General features: G+C 44.1%; 1 protein-coding gene across 1 annotated transcript in view; it reads left to right on the plus strand.

The window, feature by feature from the left end:
* The window catches only part of TMTC1 (transmembrane O-mannosyltransferase targeting cadherins 1), a 148,314-nt gene that overhangs the window by 13,883 nt on the left and 116,652 nt on the right, over window positions 1-17,779 (plus strand). Inside the window, exons 4-5 of the mRNA XM_027469147.3 lie at window positions 882-1,058; window positions 2,832-3,038. Coding sequence (XP_027324948.2) covers window positions 882-1,058; window positions 2,832-3,038 — 384 coding nt within the window. The remainder of the gene's footprint in view (window positions 1-881; window positions 1,059-2,831; window positions 3,039-17,779) is intronic.

Here is a 17,779-nt window from a genome sequence, read left to right on the forward strand (position 1 = left end):
CCATGGGGTTCTGGCTATTACTGGTAAAGGTGCTTCCTCCAGCACAGTGTTCTGGTCCCTGCTGCAGCTGCAGTGCCAAATAAGTGAGGCTTATTAAAATCTGTAAGCTTAAACAGAGAACTTGGCATTTAAGATGCCCTCTTCCATTGGCATTACCAACTGACCATACACCAGAGGGGTGTTTGTAGAGCTAGACCTGAAATGACAAAGAATTGCTTTCAGCTGAAGGCAAATTGTCTCTTTGGGGAGAAAAATCCAGTCTGTGAGAGTTCCGGGTCATGTCCTGACCATTAGTTGTGCTTTTCAGATGAAAACTTAGCACTCTTTGAGGGTCTGTATCCTAAAACTGTAACCGAACAAACACAGATAAGAAACAGCTTTACTTGGATAGTGTTTCTGCCCTTTCACATTGCTGTTTCATTTATGAACAGCACTGTGCCATCGTGATCCTGTGGAAAAGCTGCTTGTGTCCCTCTTGGGATGTTTGCTACAAATCTATAGCACAGTTTTCATCTGGAGGTTTCAAAGGTGTAAAACTGGAAGTGATCCTATAGGAAGTTTGCTTGATTTTTGTTTCTTACCTTTTGCCCTCTTTTACTTCTTTGCCCTGCCTTTTACTTCCTCTGACTGTTTTAAGTCTACTTTGTCTTTCTGCTTGTCTCTTTTTCTTCTGCGGCTCAAGTTCCTGGTGTACCTCTCAATAGTTGTGTTTTCCTTTCTGTCCTAGTGTCTAAACCTTTCTTCATTTATCAGCAAACAGTGTAGACAGTTCACTCGACTTATTACCAAGATCTTAAATCAAGAAGTACCTCAATATTTGTGTGAATGTACTACATTTGAAAATAAAAGTTAAAAATATGTTTGTCAAATCTCTTTTTCAGGAGTGTGGATCAGCTTTATGTTGGGGAACATTTCCCTCCCACTGCCTCCCCATTCTTTTTGCTGCTTAGTTTATTCCTTGGGACGTGTGCAATGCTGGTGAAAGAAACTGGAGTCACCGTGTTTGGTGTGTGCTTGGTTTATGACTTCTTTTCCCTCTCCTGCAATGCCCTCAAACTGTAAGTAATTGCTATGCTTGCTGTGCTTTCCCAGTGTTGCTGCCTGTATGTACTACAGAATATATAACACTGTACACAGCACAGTGGGAGATGGTCTTCCCTGCTGAATTAGGAGGCACACATCTGACTGATTAGGAAGGCAGCAAGATTACATTCTGGTTTTGTTCTTTGTTACTCTCTAGCTGCCTGTTAAACTTTTGCTGGGTATATGGACTGGATGTGAAGATCTGATCTCTAAAATGTTCAGTTCAGTCTGTCAAGACTAATTTATTTTTTTTGCATGGGAGCTCAGATTGAAGCATCAACATCTTAAAATTTCTCTACCTTAACTCCTTCCACTAGCAGCATCTGCATGATTATTCAGTCATAATGTCATGCTTGTAGAAATATGTTATGACACTTAATAGTAAAATCAGGTTTGATCCTTCCTGTCCTTACAAAATGGAAAAAGAGGGAAAATATCCAGCCAGTTCTGAAATGTTTGGAATAATTAGCAGCTCTGAGCAGTTACTGGAGAAGAGTCAAATCCTTTGAAGACGGTATCCCTCACCCTCTTAGCTTCACAATAACTATGCAGCTCTGCACTTTCATTAAAAGGCAGAAGTCTTTCAGTTGATAGAAGCTGTTTTATATGCATTTCTGTCCCATACCACCCCTGGGACAGATTTGTCAATAAGTGAGCGAATGTAATGGCTTGCTGCCACTGATGATGGCAGATCTTGCTCCTGCCATCATTTCCCATGTTCCTACCTGCGTTGTCCCCTGGGCTCTGGAGCCTGTCCCACCCCTACAGGAGCTAGTCTGCCAAGGCTGTAGGAAAGGACACTGAGTTCGTGTTCCTGCAGCAGTGAATTAAATCAGCTCCCAGCAGGGTTTGGGGAGTTGGCTGGGAATTTCTCCTGTTTTCAGCCGATGAGTAAGTCATAGTGGTGCCACTGGTGGGCAGGTAGCCAGCAAGGAGCTTTCTGGGGGCTGACAGCCTGCACACTGCTCGTAACGCATGCATTTGCAGGCTGCTGGTCGGTGTTCCAGGAGCTGCCTGGCTGTAGATGACACAAATGTTCATTAACCTTGGGAAAATTTGGGTCCCCTCTTCCCCCACTCCCCGCAATCTGCCCCTTCCCTTAGTTTTACTTCCCAGTGGCCTCTCTATGTTTTTCCTGTGCTTCAGTGGCACCCAGTTGCCCAGATCTGGCAGCTTGCAGCTCTGTAGCCCAGGCGTGCTGCATTTTAATATTTGTTCTAGTTGTATGCATTGTGCACTTTTCTATCTGTTTGTGGCACTCGGGGTTTTATGACTGCATATGAATTTTTTAAGGGGCAGCAGAAAACCAGCAGCCTCCTATGTGCTACTGAAACTGATCTCCTCCTGTTCTTTCCTCCAACCTGTACAGATCTGATTTCTGTTTAAAAAGATGCAGAGCACCAGTCATTTTCTGCAACAAAACAATGAGGGTTGTAGCATATTTTTCTCACAGTGCTTCCCACCACACCAGAGAAGAGTTTCACATGGGTGTGCTTGGCTGCTGTTGCTCTTGGTGTCGTCCCCTAGTTCGAGTTAGGAACCAATAAATCCTGTCCTCCCAGATTATATAGACTTTGTATTTTAGATTAAATAAAATGTTGTTTGTTGCATGTTGTGCTGTTAACATAACGTTCAACCTTTTGGTAAGTAAACATGGGAGGAAAAAATCCCTTAAAAGCTTTCTCTTATCTTTCCCATTCCCGCTTCTTCTCCATGCCCCCCTGCTTTCCCGTTTGTCGCCTGATCAGGAGAAATGGGGGGATCCACCAGAGACCTGGCCGGCCGTGCGTGGCTTCGACCCCTGCCTCGCCGCCGGTCCCTGCGGCCGGCCGGGAGAACGGGAAGCATCGCTTCGCTCACAGGGGCGCCTGGAGCTCGTGCCACCCCACCTCGCCCGAGGAGCAGCGCAGCGGTGGCCTTCCTGTGCCCAGCAAAGCCATCTGGGCCATTCGGAGGTACTGACGGCCGCCCGGCCCTCTGCTGCACAGCTCGTCCTGTCTTACCCTGTCAGCCCTGTTTTAGTGCTGAGTATCTCTAAGCACACATCTGCGGGTATAATTTCTACATGCATGTATGCAGGCATATCGATACGGTGGGTGTGCATATTTATGTGTACATATGAAAGGAGAGGTGATGCCTGCTCCTGCTTTATGCCTGAGAGCTTGCACGTGATGGTGAGAGCTGGGCTCAGGCAGCAGCAGAGTGATTTTTCCTGCTGGCGTTCCAGCAGTTCTCAACTTGTGTCTCATTTGGGAAGGAAGGACTCTCCCGTAACTGAAGGCCTGATGTGGTGCCAGGGCTCTGTGGCCTTGTTCATTTCGAACAGCACTGAGCTGGGAGGAGTGTTTAAGAGGGAAAGAGTCGGCTCTGGGTCATGGATCTGCGCCAGGATGTTGGGTTTTCTTGCTTTTAACCTTGACCTTTGCATAGTCTCCCAGCCCTTGCCTGCCAGCTTGTGCTTGGCCTGGCGATGGGCTTCCTTGTCTCCTTGGGCTCTGCAGGGAGAAACAGAGAAGCACTTTGGAAGTGTTTCTGAAATCCAGTGAGGATTTTTCCCACGTCTCTCCCTCTCTCTGGAGGAAGCTGCCTTTTCTCTGTTTGTTTTACTGGACTGTTCCTCTTCAGTTAAGTTCACGACTTTGAGGCTCGTGGTGGGGGTGGGAGAGGGAAAGAAGGGAAGGGCAGTCAGCTCTTCTGTCACCGAGATGCTCCCACTGTCTTGTCCAAGTTGCCTTCAAGTATTCTGCATTATTGAAATTCAGAAGAAACCCTGAGCTGTAGAGAGGTGTGGGACTTGTGTTTTCTGGAAGGAGGAATAACCTCTTGCTGTCATGCTGAGGGGTGCTGGTTTCTGCTGGTTATCTCAGCTGCAGCCATCCCGGTGAGCAAACAGCAGGTTTTAGCATCAGCGTGCTGCATTACTGCTGATTTTTGTTTTTAGCTACCAAATAGCCACAGCATCATTTTCTTTGGAGACCTATAATAATGAATCGCCCCACACCACCTATTTCTTGCGGAAAGTGCTGTGTTCCTTGATTAGATCAGAAATATCTGCTGCAGTTCCTTGTTCGTTTCATCTTCCTGCTGCATCAGTATGTATGATATACAGGCTGGTACATGAAATCCATACCTTCTCACATCACAGAATCTGTTTGCTCTATATTTAGTCGCAATGGCTCAGCCCACTCGAGAGCTTCTACGGTGCAGACTGATGGGCCTGGTGTTTAGTCTGATGGGTCTGACTTGTGCGCGGCTGTTTTTTTTGGCCTTGTTTTTAACAAAGAGAAGAGTGGGTTTGGCTGCGGTGCCTCCGTGTGTGGGAACCCGTGACAGAAGAATGACGAGGAAGTTGAGACTTTTCCGAGTGGCTTAGTGCCAGCTGCTCCCCTACCCGGACTCTGCTGCCAGTCGGGAACTGCTTCTAAAGTGTTATTTTTTTTTAATTTTCTTTCTTTTTTCTTTTTTGAATTTGTTTCTTCTATATCCCCAAATGAGTAGAAGAGTTAGATAAGCACAGATGACCCCCGTTCATTCTGTTATGCCAGGCCAGAATGGGCTGTCCAAGTGTCTCTTGTACCATCTTGCCCCTAAGGTTTAGTACCTGGTGGGGAAGAGTAATCTGAGCACAGGCAGTGGTGCAGCTGCTATTCCTGACCTTTCTTCTTTCCCTATTTCTTTAAATGCTTTCGTTCTCTTTGTATTTGGTCCTCATTTTCACAGACAGATACTACATTGGAGGGTGCCCATGTAAGAAATACCTCCTGTCTTCCTCCATCATCTTGTGCTTTGTTTCTTGTGCCCCTCTTTCTTTCTTCCCTCCTGTTGCTCCTTCCCCTGAGCTTTGCTTTATGCTTTTTCCAGACACTTTCCTCCTGCCCTCCTTTTTGGGATCGTCCCTTTCTTACACCAGGGGAAGGCCTCAGGTCTTCTGGCCTTTTCAGGGGGGTGTCAGAGGCTGTGTTGCAGAGACGGTGCACGTGGGGTGGCTTCAGAGGGAACTTTTTGATGCTGCCAGCTGGCATTTGCTTTTCGGCAGCTGCCTCTTCAAATGTTGTAAAGGATTTCATGGCAAATAGAGCTCTGCATGTACATAGCTGCTTTCTTTTTCAAAAGGGGCTCACGTGGCATAAGCCTCTCAGCTCCTCTTTTCAAGTGACAGCGTGCAACGTGCTTGTGACGACCCGTTGTGTGACAGCTCGCTGGGGGTGCCCAGAGTGGAGCTGGCTTGGACCCTGTAGCTGAAAGGAAAGCTTGCTGTGACACACTCATGTGGTGACTGGGCCTGTCAGCTCTGGGGGAAAGCCTGGGATGGGTTAAGGGATCCCACTTCTCTGTCAGATTTTTCCCCTAATGTTTGTATACACACAGCATCCAGGCAAGATCTTCCTGGCTCTCATACCTTACAGCAATGAGGGTTGCTTTGCTCTTGGCATTCCTCTTCCCCAAAGTAATCATGGTTTTGATACGTCTGAAGGCACTATTAGGTCAGATAATATCCTCCTGGTGGAGAGCGGTTGTATTCACGGAACGACAGCCTCACAGAGCCTGGGCGATCTGACCAGTGCCAGCTTGTCTAACGTCAAAGTTTACTAGACGCTGCAGCGTTTGTCCCTTAAATAGCTCAAACAGATACAGCATTTTCAAGAGATCTTCTCAAATATTAACCACAGGGAGTGTGCTTGCAGATGTGTGGAACTGCAAGTTTAAATGTGTTGCAGCACAGTGACTCAAAATGACATCCACGTCACCTGGGAGGCTGGGGACCACCACCAAATCATGGCTGTGTTCCTCCCCTTCATTCCATTTACTGCTTCTGTCACAGGACAGATTAAAATAGCTTAAATGCTTTCTGTGTGCAGCCTTTCCCTATTGCTATTGGCATATGATATGATGTGAAGTAGGAAGCAGGCAAAGCAATTGCTCTATCAAAATACAATCCATCTTCTTAGAAAAATAAATCCTTAATATTGACAAAAAAAAGGTAAGAGGAAAAAAATAGAAATTGCTGTCAAATATACAAAATTAATTACACAGTTTCTCCTCTGTAATTGATGTTTCTCTGACTTGTGTAGGTCAGCAAAAGGGAAGGGAAAAGATTTAAAAACGCTGAAGTTGGAGGCTGATTGGGCACATTCAAGTAGCTTCAGGTACCTTCCCAAGTGCACCAGGCTGCTAGTTGGAAACTCTTCATTCAAATAAAATAGTTGTGCGCTGCTTGGTCTGTACCTCTAGATACTTGTAGTGTGATCAATTAGGTTTCTAGTTAATAATAATTTACTATGTACCATTCTACTAAAGCGAACTGAAAAATACAGGAAAACATAATGGAGGAGTTAAGGGAATCATTCTGATTAGTAGGAACTGGAGCTAGTTATGGAAATTCCTGGTGCAGAGGGGTTTCTGTTCTTCGTTACCATGTGCTCTTATCTTTGGCTACCCAGTGAGCGTGCGGGTTGCAGTCCTGAGTGCATTCACAAGTAAGGAATGAGTTAGCCTGGATGAAGCTGCAGGATTTATCACCACGATTTATTACAGTTCTTGGGGATGCTGGCATGTACTGCTGAAGCGAGGTAGCTAGGATCTCTTACAAGTTTGATCAGCATCCCTGAGTTTTAAGACCCGAAAGAGGTTAGTGACCGTATACGCCCTCCAGTATGATGCAAATGGAGAATGGAAGAGAGGAACTTTCACATCAACCTTCACTTCTGTTTGGGATGAAGCCAGAGCTTCAGTGCTTTTACTATGGTAGTGCAGTATAGGATCACAGGGTAGTTTGGATTGGAAGAGACCATAAAGCCCACCCAGTTCCACCCCCTGCCATGGGCAGGGACACCTCCCACCAGCCCAGGCTGCCCAAAGCCCCATCCTGCCTGGCCTTGAGCACCTCCAGGGATAGGGCAGACACAGCGTCTCTGGGCAGCCTGTGCCAGTGCCTCGCTGCCCTCATTGAGAAGAGTTTCTTCCTCATGTCTGATATAAATCTACCATCTTTTAGTTTAAAACCGAGAGCGGAGTCTTATTATTGAGAGATATAGAATCATAGAATCATAGAATATCCTGAGTTGGAAGGGACCCTTAAGGATCATCAAGTCCAACTCTTGACACAGCACAGGTCTACCCAAAAGTTCAGACCATGTGACTAAGCGCACAGTCCAATCTCTTCTTAAATTCAGACAGGCTCGGTGCAGTGACCACTTCCCTGGGGAGCCTGTTCCAGTGTGCAACCACCCTCTCTATCAGTGCCAATACCTCATTGCACACCATAGTGATACGCTGTTTGATCCCTGAAGATATTTAACAAGAACAGTAAGTGTAAAGCAACAAGTTGTCGTAATTCCTTGTGCAGGTTGTGTGCATAGTTGATCATTCACTTCTTCTTGATTTGCTGAACCCACTGTTAAATGAAAATTGTGATTTTTCATAATTTTTGATTATTTTTCCTTACAAAGCCGTATATCGTTACAATCATGTCACGTCATACATGCCTCACACTCATCATTGCTAAGTGCTGTGTAACCCATGACCTCCCCCTCATAACACTTAGTAACCCTGATGGTTTTGAGCTTTCTAAATGAGTCTGTAGTGGGACCACAGTCGAAGCTTCAGGCGTTCTTGGAAAACAAAACTGCTCAGTAAGTTGCATGCTTTTGAAACAGGAACCTCTGTTTATCTTTGCTCATCTAGAAACTGATCTTTAGTGATTTAGCTGGGGAGGCTCTTCCCTTGGAATTGACAATAGACCAGTTTGAATGTGTCTGTTTTCTGTGTACCCTAGCCATTGCAGTAGTTTATTCTTTGTGCGTGTTTCTTCTTACTTGCTTGCCAAGTGACAGACTGAGAGAAGAAGCAGGTGTACTTGGAGCTGTGCCCAGCATTGTCAATTTAAATCTCTGCAGACGTGCAAAAGAGATCGAGGGAGCTCACTACATGTTAGCACTGTGGGATCCACGCAGAAAACCCATTGATCCAAAATTCGGTTAAATTCATGAGGTTGTAGCAGGGATAAATGTGATCTGATGACTAAACCGGCAGCAGTGTTGTTTCCTTTTGCAGTAGCAGGGGAAGGGAAATGGAAACGCTCTGCAGAACATGGTGCATTCCAGAGATGTCTGCGCTGGCCCAACGATTGATATACTACGAGGAAAAGTATGTTGAGGTCATAACGTATCTTCCCCGTGTCCCAGCGCAGCGTGCACGGCCCGTGTTTGAGCTGAACCAGATGCTGTTCACCAACACGAAGGAATGGAGGGAGAGGTGGGGGAAGAAGTGCTGATACATGTGACCTGCAACTGGGTAGAAATTGAATGATTTTGATTCAGCTTTTCCTCACTAAGTGCTAAAGGGACTTCTTTTTCTAATTCTTGTGTAACAGTGTTTTTATATATATATATATATATATTTTTAAACAAACTAATTTGGCAGTGTAGCACATTTTCTGCTTTAACATGAAATTTCTGTTCAAAAACCAGAAGTGTCGGCTGTGTTTCTAATGCTTTCCCTTGCAACACAGTGTAATGCTTCCTGGATCCGTAACTGTTATAGGCAGAATAGTGTCGTGGGTTTCTCAGATACAGGATTTCATTCATGTAAACTAAGATTTTCTTGAATTTGTCAGAGGGAGTTTTATAGCAAGGCATTGCTCAGAATATGAAATTGTCTGGGTAATAGAAGTGCTACGAAGATTTCTTAGAACTTTCTTAAACTTCAGGAAGCCATTCTTTGTTGCATTCATGTATCCTGAAGGTGGTTGCATTCATATCTAAAGCCCGACAGAAAAAAACACCTCTGACAAAAAAATAATACCTCTGACAAAAAAAAATAAAATACCTCTGACAAAACACTAAGGTCTGACAATTATTTATTTTCATAAGGTGAACATACAGCAAAAGAAAAGCCTGGATACTTGACACAGCCTGACTTTGCATATATCAAAGCAGTAGTTGGTAGAGGAATTCAAGGACGGTGGCCTGGTTTAGGATTCAGTCTGTGGTGAAAAAGGTCTGGGAGTCTAGCAGTCAAAATGATTTTATTCTTTAAGAAAGCTCATTCTGCTTTCCTAGACCTAGACCTCTAGTAACCTGGAGCATTACACCTAGATCTTTCTCTTCCTTCCTCTCTCATTGATGATCTCCTGAGGGCTGTGAGCCTTTGATAAGAAAGGAGCAATCTCATAGTCTGTGACGTTCTGGGCAAAGTTTGGTGTTAGACTGTCTCTGCGTGAAAGGAGAGAAAACTAAGTACTGAATGGTTGCTGGCTGTACATTGATTTTTTTGGGGGGGAACTGCAGTTTAAAATTGAACAGAATATGATGATCCAGTTTTGCCCTAAAAGACAAGTAGGACCCTGAGTCCCAAGACCTGAGAAGGCACAGCATGTACTGAAAGAGAACAGATTAGATAAGCGTCATCGTTATCTTGGTAGCTGTGGGATGCTTCTTGTATGTGTTGCAGGCTTTTTTTAGTTGTAGCAGGTTTGCTAAGGCTCTGCCATTCTCTCTTTTTAGTAAGCTTAAGTTATGAATGAAGTTCAGCCCCCTTTGGGGAGCTGTATTGCAGAGGTGGATTTGGCCAGCGGTTTACTTTTCTCTGAACTAATTTCTTCAGATCATTTTTCCATTGTGAGTCTGAGCTCTAGCACTAGCTACTGCTGTGTCCGTGTCCTGTCCTTTCAGGAAATGTTCCCTAGCAATAACGTGTGAATCTTCTTCCACCCCTTTGCCTACAGTCAGTGATGATATTTATTGTCATGCTCAGATGGTACCTGAGGCCGCCAGAAGGCTTTGTTAGAGTCTAGAAACACAGAAAAAGTGGGTGTCCCGTGCTTCAAGGATTCAGCCTGGGATTTCAGTGCTCTGCTCTGTGACTATCTTCCATGGAAGCCTTATGAAATCTTGGGAAAACGCTTACATCTCTGCTGGAAGCTGACGCACAGTAATGCACGCTTCCTTTCTACCTCCACTTGTGTGGTATGGTTGTTGTTTGAAGACTGTAAATTTCTAAGCTCAAGGACTGTCTCTCTTGTGCATGCTTGTGGCCTTACGTGTCTGAATATTTGCAATGTGCTAGTGCTCCTTCAACACAAGTAATTGAAGTCATTGCTTGCTAGCTAAAGTTTACTTAAAAACAGCACCGCTGTGGTATGATGGTGACTCATGGTGCATGCACACACGAAAAGGCATATTAAGACATCATGAGGGCTGCAAAACTCTGCGGCCACCAGGTAGGAGCGACCTGGCTCTCTTGGCCCCGTTATGTGTTTATTTTATGGCAGTCTTTAATTACACGATCATATACCACTTTTTTCTGCATGATCCATGCTCTGTTCAATGCCCAGAATGAATGGTGCTCACTTAATGAGTATCTACTCAATGTTTTGTTTCTTCCTTGTCCAGGGCACAACCTTATGCCCTGCTTACTTCACATTGTTGGAGTCCTGTTCCAAGACAGATTAACCTCTCAATAATTTCTCAGAGTAGAATCTACCAAGTGCTGGTATTTTCTTGCAGTTTGTTGCTTCAATCTATAAGCTTTCGAATTACTTTTGGCATAGTTTCTGGATGTGTAATTTTGAAGAAACAAGGAAAGTGAATAAACAGAAACTTCACAGGGTTGCCGTGCGGGTGCGAGCAGTTGGACTGAAACCTCTGGATCCACCCCATCGACATCTGCCACTCGAGTGAGCAGACGAGCTGCTGGCAGCAGCAGGTTGTGCTCTGGAGGAGCGAGTGTTAGAGGAGATGGGAGACTTTTGCCCAGGTGATTTAAGTGCCCCACCTGTGTCCTTGTCCTAGGACATCCTACACATGCTCCCCACTCCGCCAGCTTGCAAACTCCTGCTGTGGGAGCTTTGCCCCGCTAGGGGACATGATCCCTCTGGGACCACCAGCAAGGTCCCACCAGCTGTCTCCTTACTTATCTCCTTCTCCCCTCTACATGGGCTTCTGATCCATGGCCCACAAGCTCTGCTTGCCTTGCAGTCTCTTTCTTCCATCTGTGTGGGTTCAGTTCTCCTCTGCTCTGCACCAAAATGAAGAGATTTCCCTGGGTTTGAGGAGGAGGGAGCATGGAGAGCCAGGCAAAGCTGGGGAGCTGCTTTGCTGTGGCATGGAGCCACGGCTGGCTGTGTGGCTGGCCTACTTGGACGTGGAAAAGCCCACGCTGGTGCACGCAGTCACTGACATAGAAGAGGCTGGGTTTTAAGGTTGACTTCCTTTGTTGGATCACGTTAGCTGCTCTTCTGGGTGGTGTTTTTTGGTGCCACGGTACAGAATGAAACCTCTCTTCCTCTTTTAAACCCTTCCAAGGAGGAAGTGGAAAGTAAATAATATCCTGGGGATTATTAGTGTGTGACAGTCTGCAAGAGGCTCTGTTTATTTTAGTGAGCAGCAAATAAATGCAAGTAGTTCGGCTTCATGTGCATTAAGTGCCAGAATAAAGGCACAAGACTGAGACCGGTGGTAGTTTTCTTAGACAACGATGACTTAACATCTGCTAGCTATTTCTTAAGGATGACTTTTTAGTCCTTTAAAGATCTGTTAGACTTCCATTTAGCCCATGGCAATCCATTTTTGTGAATTGATAAGTGGGAAAGATGCCTGGGACAGAGAACCATACGTAGGAAGATGGAATAAGGAGGAAAAGCTGACCACCAGTTTTGTTTTTCTCTCCATCTTCTGAAAGGTGCTGATCATTGGTTCATCCATGTGCAGAGGGAGCAGGGCTTTTTATCTTGTTAGCGAGACTTGCGTTTAAACTCTGCAGCTGCAGTCACTTTATTGGACGTCGGCCTGCTCCATTCCCCGTGTTGCTAATTGGAAATCCCTAATTTGTAGGTGCAGTCTGTGTGTCCCGGAGTTGACTCACAGGAGAGTGTTCAATCCCCTTACTTCACAGGCCTGCCTTTCTATTCACAGTTCATGGCGGTCTCATTAAATTGCCGTTTGAAACAGCAGTGTGTCTGTGTTCATTGGCTTCCTCTGAAAGCCCGGTAAACCAGTGTCAAGGAATTAACAGTGGCTGAGAAGCAGAAAAACCTTAATGGCTTGCCAGGTTATTTTCTGGGGTAGATTGACACAGAACGATATTCCAGTCACCCAGAAAACAACAATAACAAATAAACAAAAAAGAAACAACACACCTGAAGATGGATGAAATCCAGGTTATTTACAGACATTTCCCCAGACCTAATCTAATTGTACAGTTTCTCTCTTCTACCTTTGACTTCCAGGTACTTTTGGATATTGGGGGAAACTTTTAGGCCATTTTCTAGATTGAAGGATTCAGATGTAACTTTTTACGTCATTTATGACCAGTGCTTTCTGAGCTGGTCCAGGTCTCCTTCAAGAACCTGATAATGACAGCATGCATTACCTGAAGGACAGCAGGGCAGTGTTACATGGCTTTAGGTTTCACAGGCTGATACAAACTCTCATCTCAAACCATGAGGACTTTGAGACCATCAAATTTGACTTCAGGTGGATGGCTACAGTTGTGTGGCAAGGGTTACTTTGACATTCAAAGTGAAGTAGCTGTTGAGATTTAGTGTTTCATTTAAAAGAACAAGATCCGTTAGTATATGTAATGCTTTCCTCCTCCTTCCTGTATGCTTTCCAAGATGGATAGATCCTTCCCTGACTAAAAACTAAATCTTCAACTCAATCTAAACTTTCTGGTGGTAGTAAACCACTTCCACATTTTCATTAAGTTATCCCAATATGCTTGTCCAACTAGTTCATTAGAAACCTTAATCCTGTACTCGTCTTTGAAACGCTGCAATGCACATTTCTCTCCTGACTGCAGGTCTTTGATGCAGATTTTTTTTAGCTGTCTGCTAAGCAGTTTGAAGAATGGGAATGTCCAGGAAGCTGTAGCACAGAAGGGATTCTTGTAAATGCATTCCACATTCTCAAACATCTGTGCTGAAATTCAGATAATGGCCGAAGCAAGCCTTGAAAGACACCACTTGCACCAGTGCTGCTGGAGCAGTGCTATTGATTGCTTGCCCCCAAGCCCGACAGGTCCCACGGTACCTGACTGTGCTCTGCTTTGCCTTGTGGATTCTCATTACCTGCTGCAACTGATCATTAGACAGCTTAAAAGAAAATCTTCCACTGAAGTGTGTTGTGGGGGTTGTTACTTAATCTCCATTCTTGAGGTTAGATTTGGTTGTCTTGGAATATCATTCAACCATCTGGATGATGCAGTTGTTACCTCTGTTTAAAGCTGTCATGCCAGTGCGTTTGCTGTAGGTCCTCTGTTTCATGGCTGGGGTCTAAAGGTCTGCTAAAATCTCTTCTTTTATGACCTATGAATCCCTTGTTCTTTGCAAATCAGGGCAGAGTCAGAGAAAATAAGGCATAAAATGTGTACGTTGAAGCTAACTATGGTTGCACTTCGGTTTTACTAATACAGGAACTATGGAATAAAATACAATTCCTTCTAATCTGTGAAAGACGACAACAAACCTGTTGGGCTTTCAGCTAAGAAGAAGAAAATTAGAAGGAATAAATGTCTTATCTCTGTTTTCCACGGAGGCAAAGGCTGTATTTACTGTTCAAAGTAAAGTTCAGGGAAAGAGTAATTGTCAGTCAAGGATGGAAGGAAGAGAAAACAATACTTTTATTTCCCTCCCATAAAATGCAGTTTTGTCTGATCATACAACATTATTACATGTATTGTTCTTGCAAACTATGCAAGGAATTTCTGCAGAGAAAAAGCCGCTGTAAAATTATGCACTTTGGTTCTCTTGCAGTATTTTGACTTTGTTTGATTTTAATTGCATTTAACAATAATCTCTGCCTAATCTCATGACAGCAGTTTATATCACTGTTGTGCCTGGGAGTTATCTGTAAATGTCTGAAGCAGAGATGTTTCTTTTGTATTTTGATAATAAGCTCACTTGATTGATTATTGTTGTTCTGCCGTTTCTCCCCCCTTCTCTCCAGTGTTAATTATGTCACGTATTTATTTCAGAAGATGAATCGCTTAAAGTACAAGCATCAGGATACAAGCAGCAGCAATTTTCATCTTTAGAAAACTGTTACCTGGTTTGTGATCTGAATGGCTGCTGATGCCAGTCCTTCTAGTCTCTCCACTACAGATCAGTGTTCCTTTGCTAAGCTTGGCTGACGTGCTGTGGATTTGCACATTACCCTGATCCTGAGTGGTAACTCCATCATGGAATTACTCAATGAGTGAATTCTTTCACTCATTGCCCAAATATGCTTTGGAGATGATGGATAACTTTCTGTCCAGAGGGCATTTGTTCATGCGTCTGGTCCAGTGCTATGCATGATTGTGGTGAATACAGGAATTTTTGGATGGTATTTCTTCAGTAAAAAATAGACATCTTCACATTCAGATTTGTCTATGAAACTCACATCAGTATATTCAACATAGTGGAAGAACGTTATAGGAACACTGTATCAAAACAGTGGTCCATCAGCCTCTAGTACCTGTTTTCTGACTGTGGTCATTACTAGATGCTCACAGAAAAAATAAAAATAAAAAAAAATGGGAAAGAGGCCAGAACAGGGTCAGATTTACTCACCATAAGCTCTGAAAATGTGCCAGTCAGCAGTGATTTAGAGACTGTGGACCTGGAGGCTTTGTCTGGAGCACTGTGTTTCAGATTCTCCATGGGCCTGTCCTCTGTGGAGCTGCTTAATTCATTTTTTAGACCCGTTTTCTCCCCTGACTTTGACATCTCATCACAATGAGTTCTGTGATTTGATGGCACACAGTCCGAGAAAGTCTTTCCCTTTGCTTGAAAACTGATAATTTAATTGTGATAAGAAGTAGGATGTATTTTTTCTGGTTCACTATGCCAAACTCTCAGCATCTTTACATGTACTCCTTTTCCAGGCTGGACAGTCCTTTTCCTGTTGTATTATCTCCTCATGCAAAAGCCATTCCACATATCTGATGAGCCTTATTACCTTTCTCTGTACCTTTTCTAACTCTATTAGATCCTTTGAAAATTGTACAGAAGAAGGGGAAATCTTGGAATAACATGCAGTACTCCAGATGCAGGGGCACGCTGGGGTTTTATTGAGTCTATTATTGCTTGTTGTTTCTGTTCTGTTTCTTTATAAATGTGCTGGATCCTTATGCTGTTCACAAGCTGCATTTTCAGTGCTGATTTATGCCACCACCTTTTTTTTATTATTATTTATTCTTTTGTTCTGACTGCAAGCATTGCAGTCTGTGCAGATAAATGAGATGTACAGTAAAAAACCTGAATGGAAAATGTGAGTATCTTTTATTAGTGTGTTTTGAATTCTGTGGCTGAAAAGCATCCTGCTGATCACCCAGCCTGTTCCCCATTAGAGGGGAGAGGGTGGAGCAAGGCGCTGAACTCAGCTGAGATGTGCCTGTCTGATTTCAGGGCCAGAGGGAAGACCATCAAACTCTGTAGCTGCAGCATCTGGGCCTCAGCTACATCAGTATGAGTTTAAGATGTTTCCTTTTTTTCTCAACTGCTACTTGGGGGTAAGTAATAACTCAGAGTAACCTGGCTTGGGTAAAGCTCATGGACTTCCACAGACGTGGACTCACGAGACTGTTTCTCGCTGCTTTTTTCAACGTCGGCAGTTTTCTCTTCTCCTCTGTGATGTAGTGCAAAGGGGCCACTACCAGTATGTCAGCTGCCAAGGACCCCAGCACGTGTCCCCTCCACTCTCAATGTGTTTGTGCTCCCTCAGCTAGGGAGCAGTGGCACCTCCAAAAACTCCAGGGCAGCAGTTCCCAGTATTTGCTCAAATTCATGAAGAAAATCTGACGTAAAGCAGAGGCTGAATCCAGGACTGCCTAAGCCTCAAGCAAATCTACCTCAGCAAGCCTTCTTACTTTGCCAGTAAACTGACAATTTCTCTCTTGATTTCTTGAAAGATAGAGCCAGAGCCCACTGCACCTCCCTCTCCAGCAAGCTGAAAGCTTCAGCATTTGCTGTCTTCAAGTAAGAAGATTTGGACAGCCCAAGCCATGATAGCTGCTGTCCTAGGGCTTGCACGTCACAATTTGTTGTGGTTATTTACTTTGATCTGATTTGGCCTCTGGACTCCACCAAAAGCACCTTTCAGTGTGAATTAATTAAGAGAATTGTGTTTTCGTCTTTCAATTGCTTTTAAAAGAGACACATTCTCAGATGGCGGTAGAAGAGGAGGGAGATGTTTTTCCTCTGTGCAAAAGCCATGCTTTTGGTTGTAGGCTTTCTCTGTTGTTCATCATGCTCTAGGAGTCTGCTGTGCTGGCACATTTAAGGTGCAGTTTCCTGGGTGCCTGCAAATGCCAGCACCAAGTGAGAACCCTCGGAGGTATCCCAGTCCAAATGAGCAGCTTTCTAATAACGATGATGACTTTAATATTGCAGCATCCTGTCTCCACAGAGCAGTGAGTTAATTATGAGGTGTGAACAAGGAATATGTTTCACAGTGCCTTGGCAATTTTCTAAGTTCACTGATCCATAAACAAGATTATTCCCTAATAGTCCTTCATCTCTGCCATTATTACACAAGGATGTTCAACTTTAAATTAAATTAAAAATGATCATCTTTAAAGTTTGTTGAGCCACGGCTAATCTTTTGAGAGTGTTTCCAGGATTAACTATTTTCAAATTGCGTAGTTATCTGGGGAGAAATAGTTTGCTGTTCTTGCTCTGCCATTTGTATAAAGTCCATACAGTAGCAACTCCCCACAAAGAGATGAGGATTAAACTTTTTTTCTTTTGTCCTTCTTTTCAAAGTCCTTGACACTATGAGACAGCTGATGTTTTGAGGGAAAGCTGCCTCATCGAGGTTCATGAGGGTTTTTACAGTTCTTTCAGCTGCTGCCAGCCCAAGGGAGAGAGAATAAATTCAGTTCTGAAATGCCAGCAGTCCAGCATGGCTCCGCCAATGGCCCTCAGACAGTTTGCAGGGGACGAGAGTGACACTGGCTGTTGGCATGAAAGCGTCACAGTTTGCAGTCTCTCGGGGTTGTGCAGAGCTACAACTCCTTGAAGACATTTTTACTGTTGCTGGAAGTGTCACCGTCGCTCTTTGAAGTCAGGAGGGACCCATTTGTGATCATCTAATCTGAGTTGGAGCATGGTGCAGGAGACAGAGCCTCATCTAGGAATTACCGTGTCAAGCCTGAATTTCTCCTGGAGCTGTGTTGCACGTCAGTGTTAAAGCCTTGATGTGATGGAGTATTTGAGGTGTCCTTAGGTGGATGGTTGCAGTGGTATGTTCTCCTCGCTGTTAAAAATGTGCTCCTATTTCTAGTCTGATTTATCTAATTTCAGCTTCCAAGCACTGCATCTCATTATGTCTTTTCACACAAGATTGAGCAGGGCTCTCCTAGCTGAAAGTTTTGCAGTCTGTGGTAGCTGCTTTATTGTTCTTCAAGGTGGACTGAAAGGCTGAGCTTGCTAAGGATGTGCCTACCCAGCAGCCGCTGCTTTGGCGCAGCTTATATGCTCAGATACAAGTAAGTCTCAGATTAAATAGCTTGGGTTTTGCTGGTAATGTATCTGCAATGGCATGGAGATCAGAGTAGGTGAAGCAAGCTTTTTAATCATGTTTTTTTTTTTTTTTTTTTTTTTAAATCATGTGATAGTCGTGATAAACTGTTTCAAAACAGTAAAATAGAGTTAATTTTTGCAGCGCAAAATTTACATGTTTCAAAAGGAAGTACTTTGCTAAGGAAAAACAACTAG

Source organism: Anas platyrhynchos, chromosome 1 (genome assembly GCF_047663525.1).
Source record: "Anas platyrhynchos isolate ZD024472 breed Pekin duck chromosome 1, IASCAAS_PekinDuck_T2T, whole genome shotgun sequence".
In the NCBI taxonomy this organism is placed as follows: domain Eukaryota; kingdom Metazoa; phylum Chordata; class Aves; order Anseriformes; family Anatidae; genus Anas; species Anas platyrhynchos.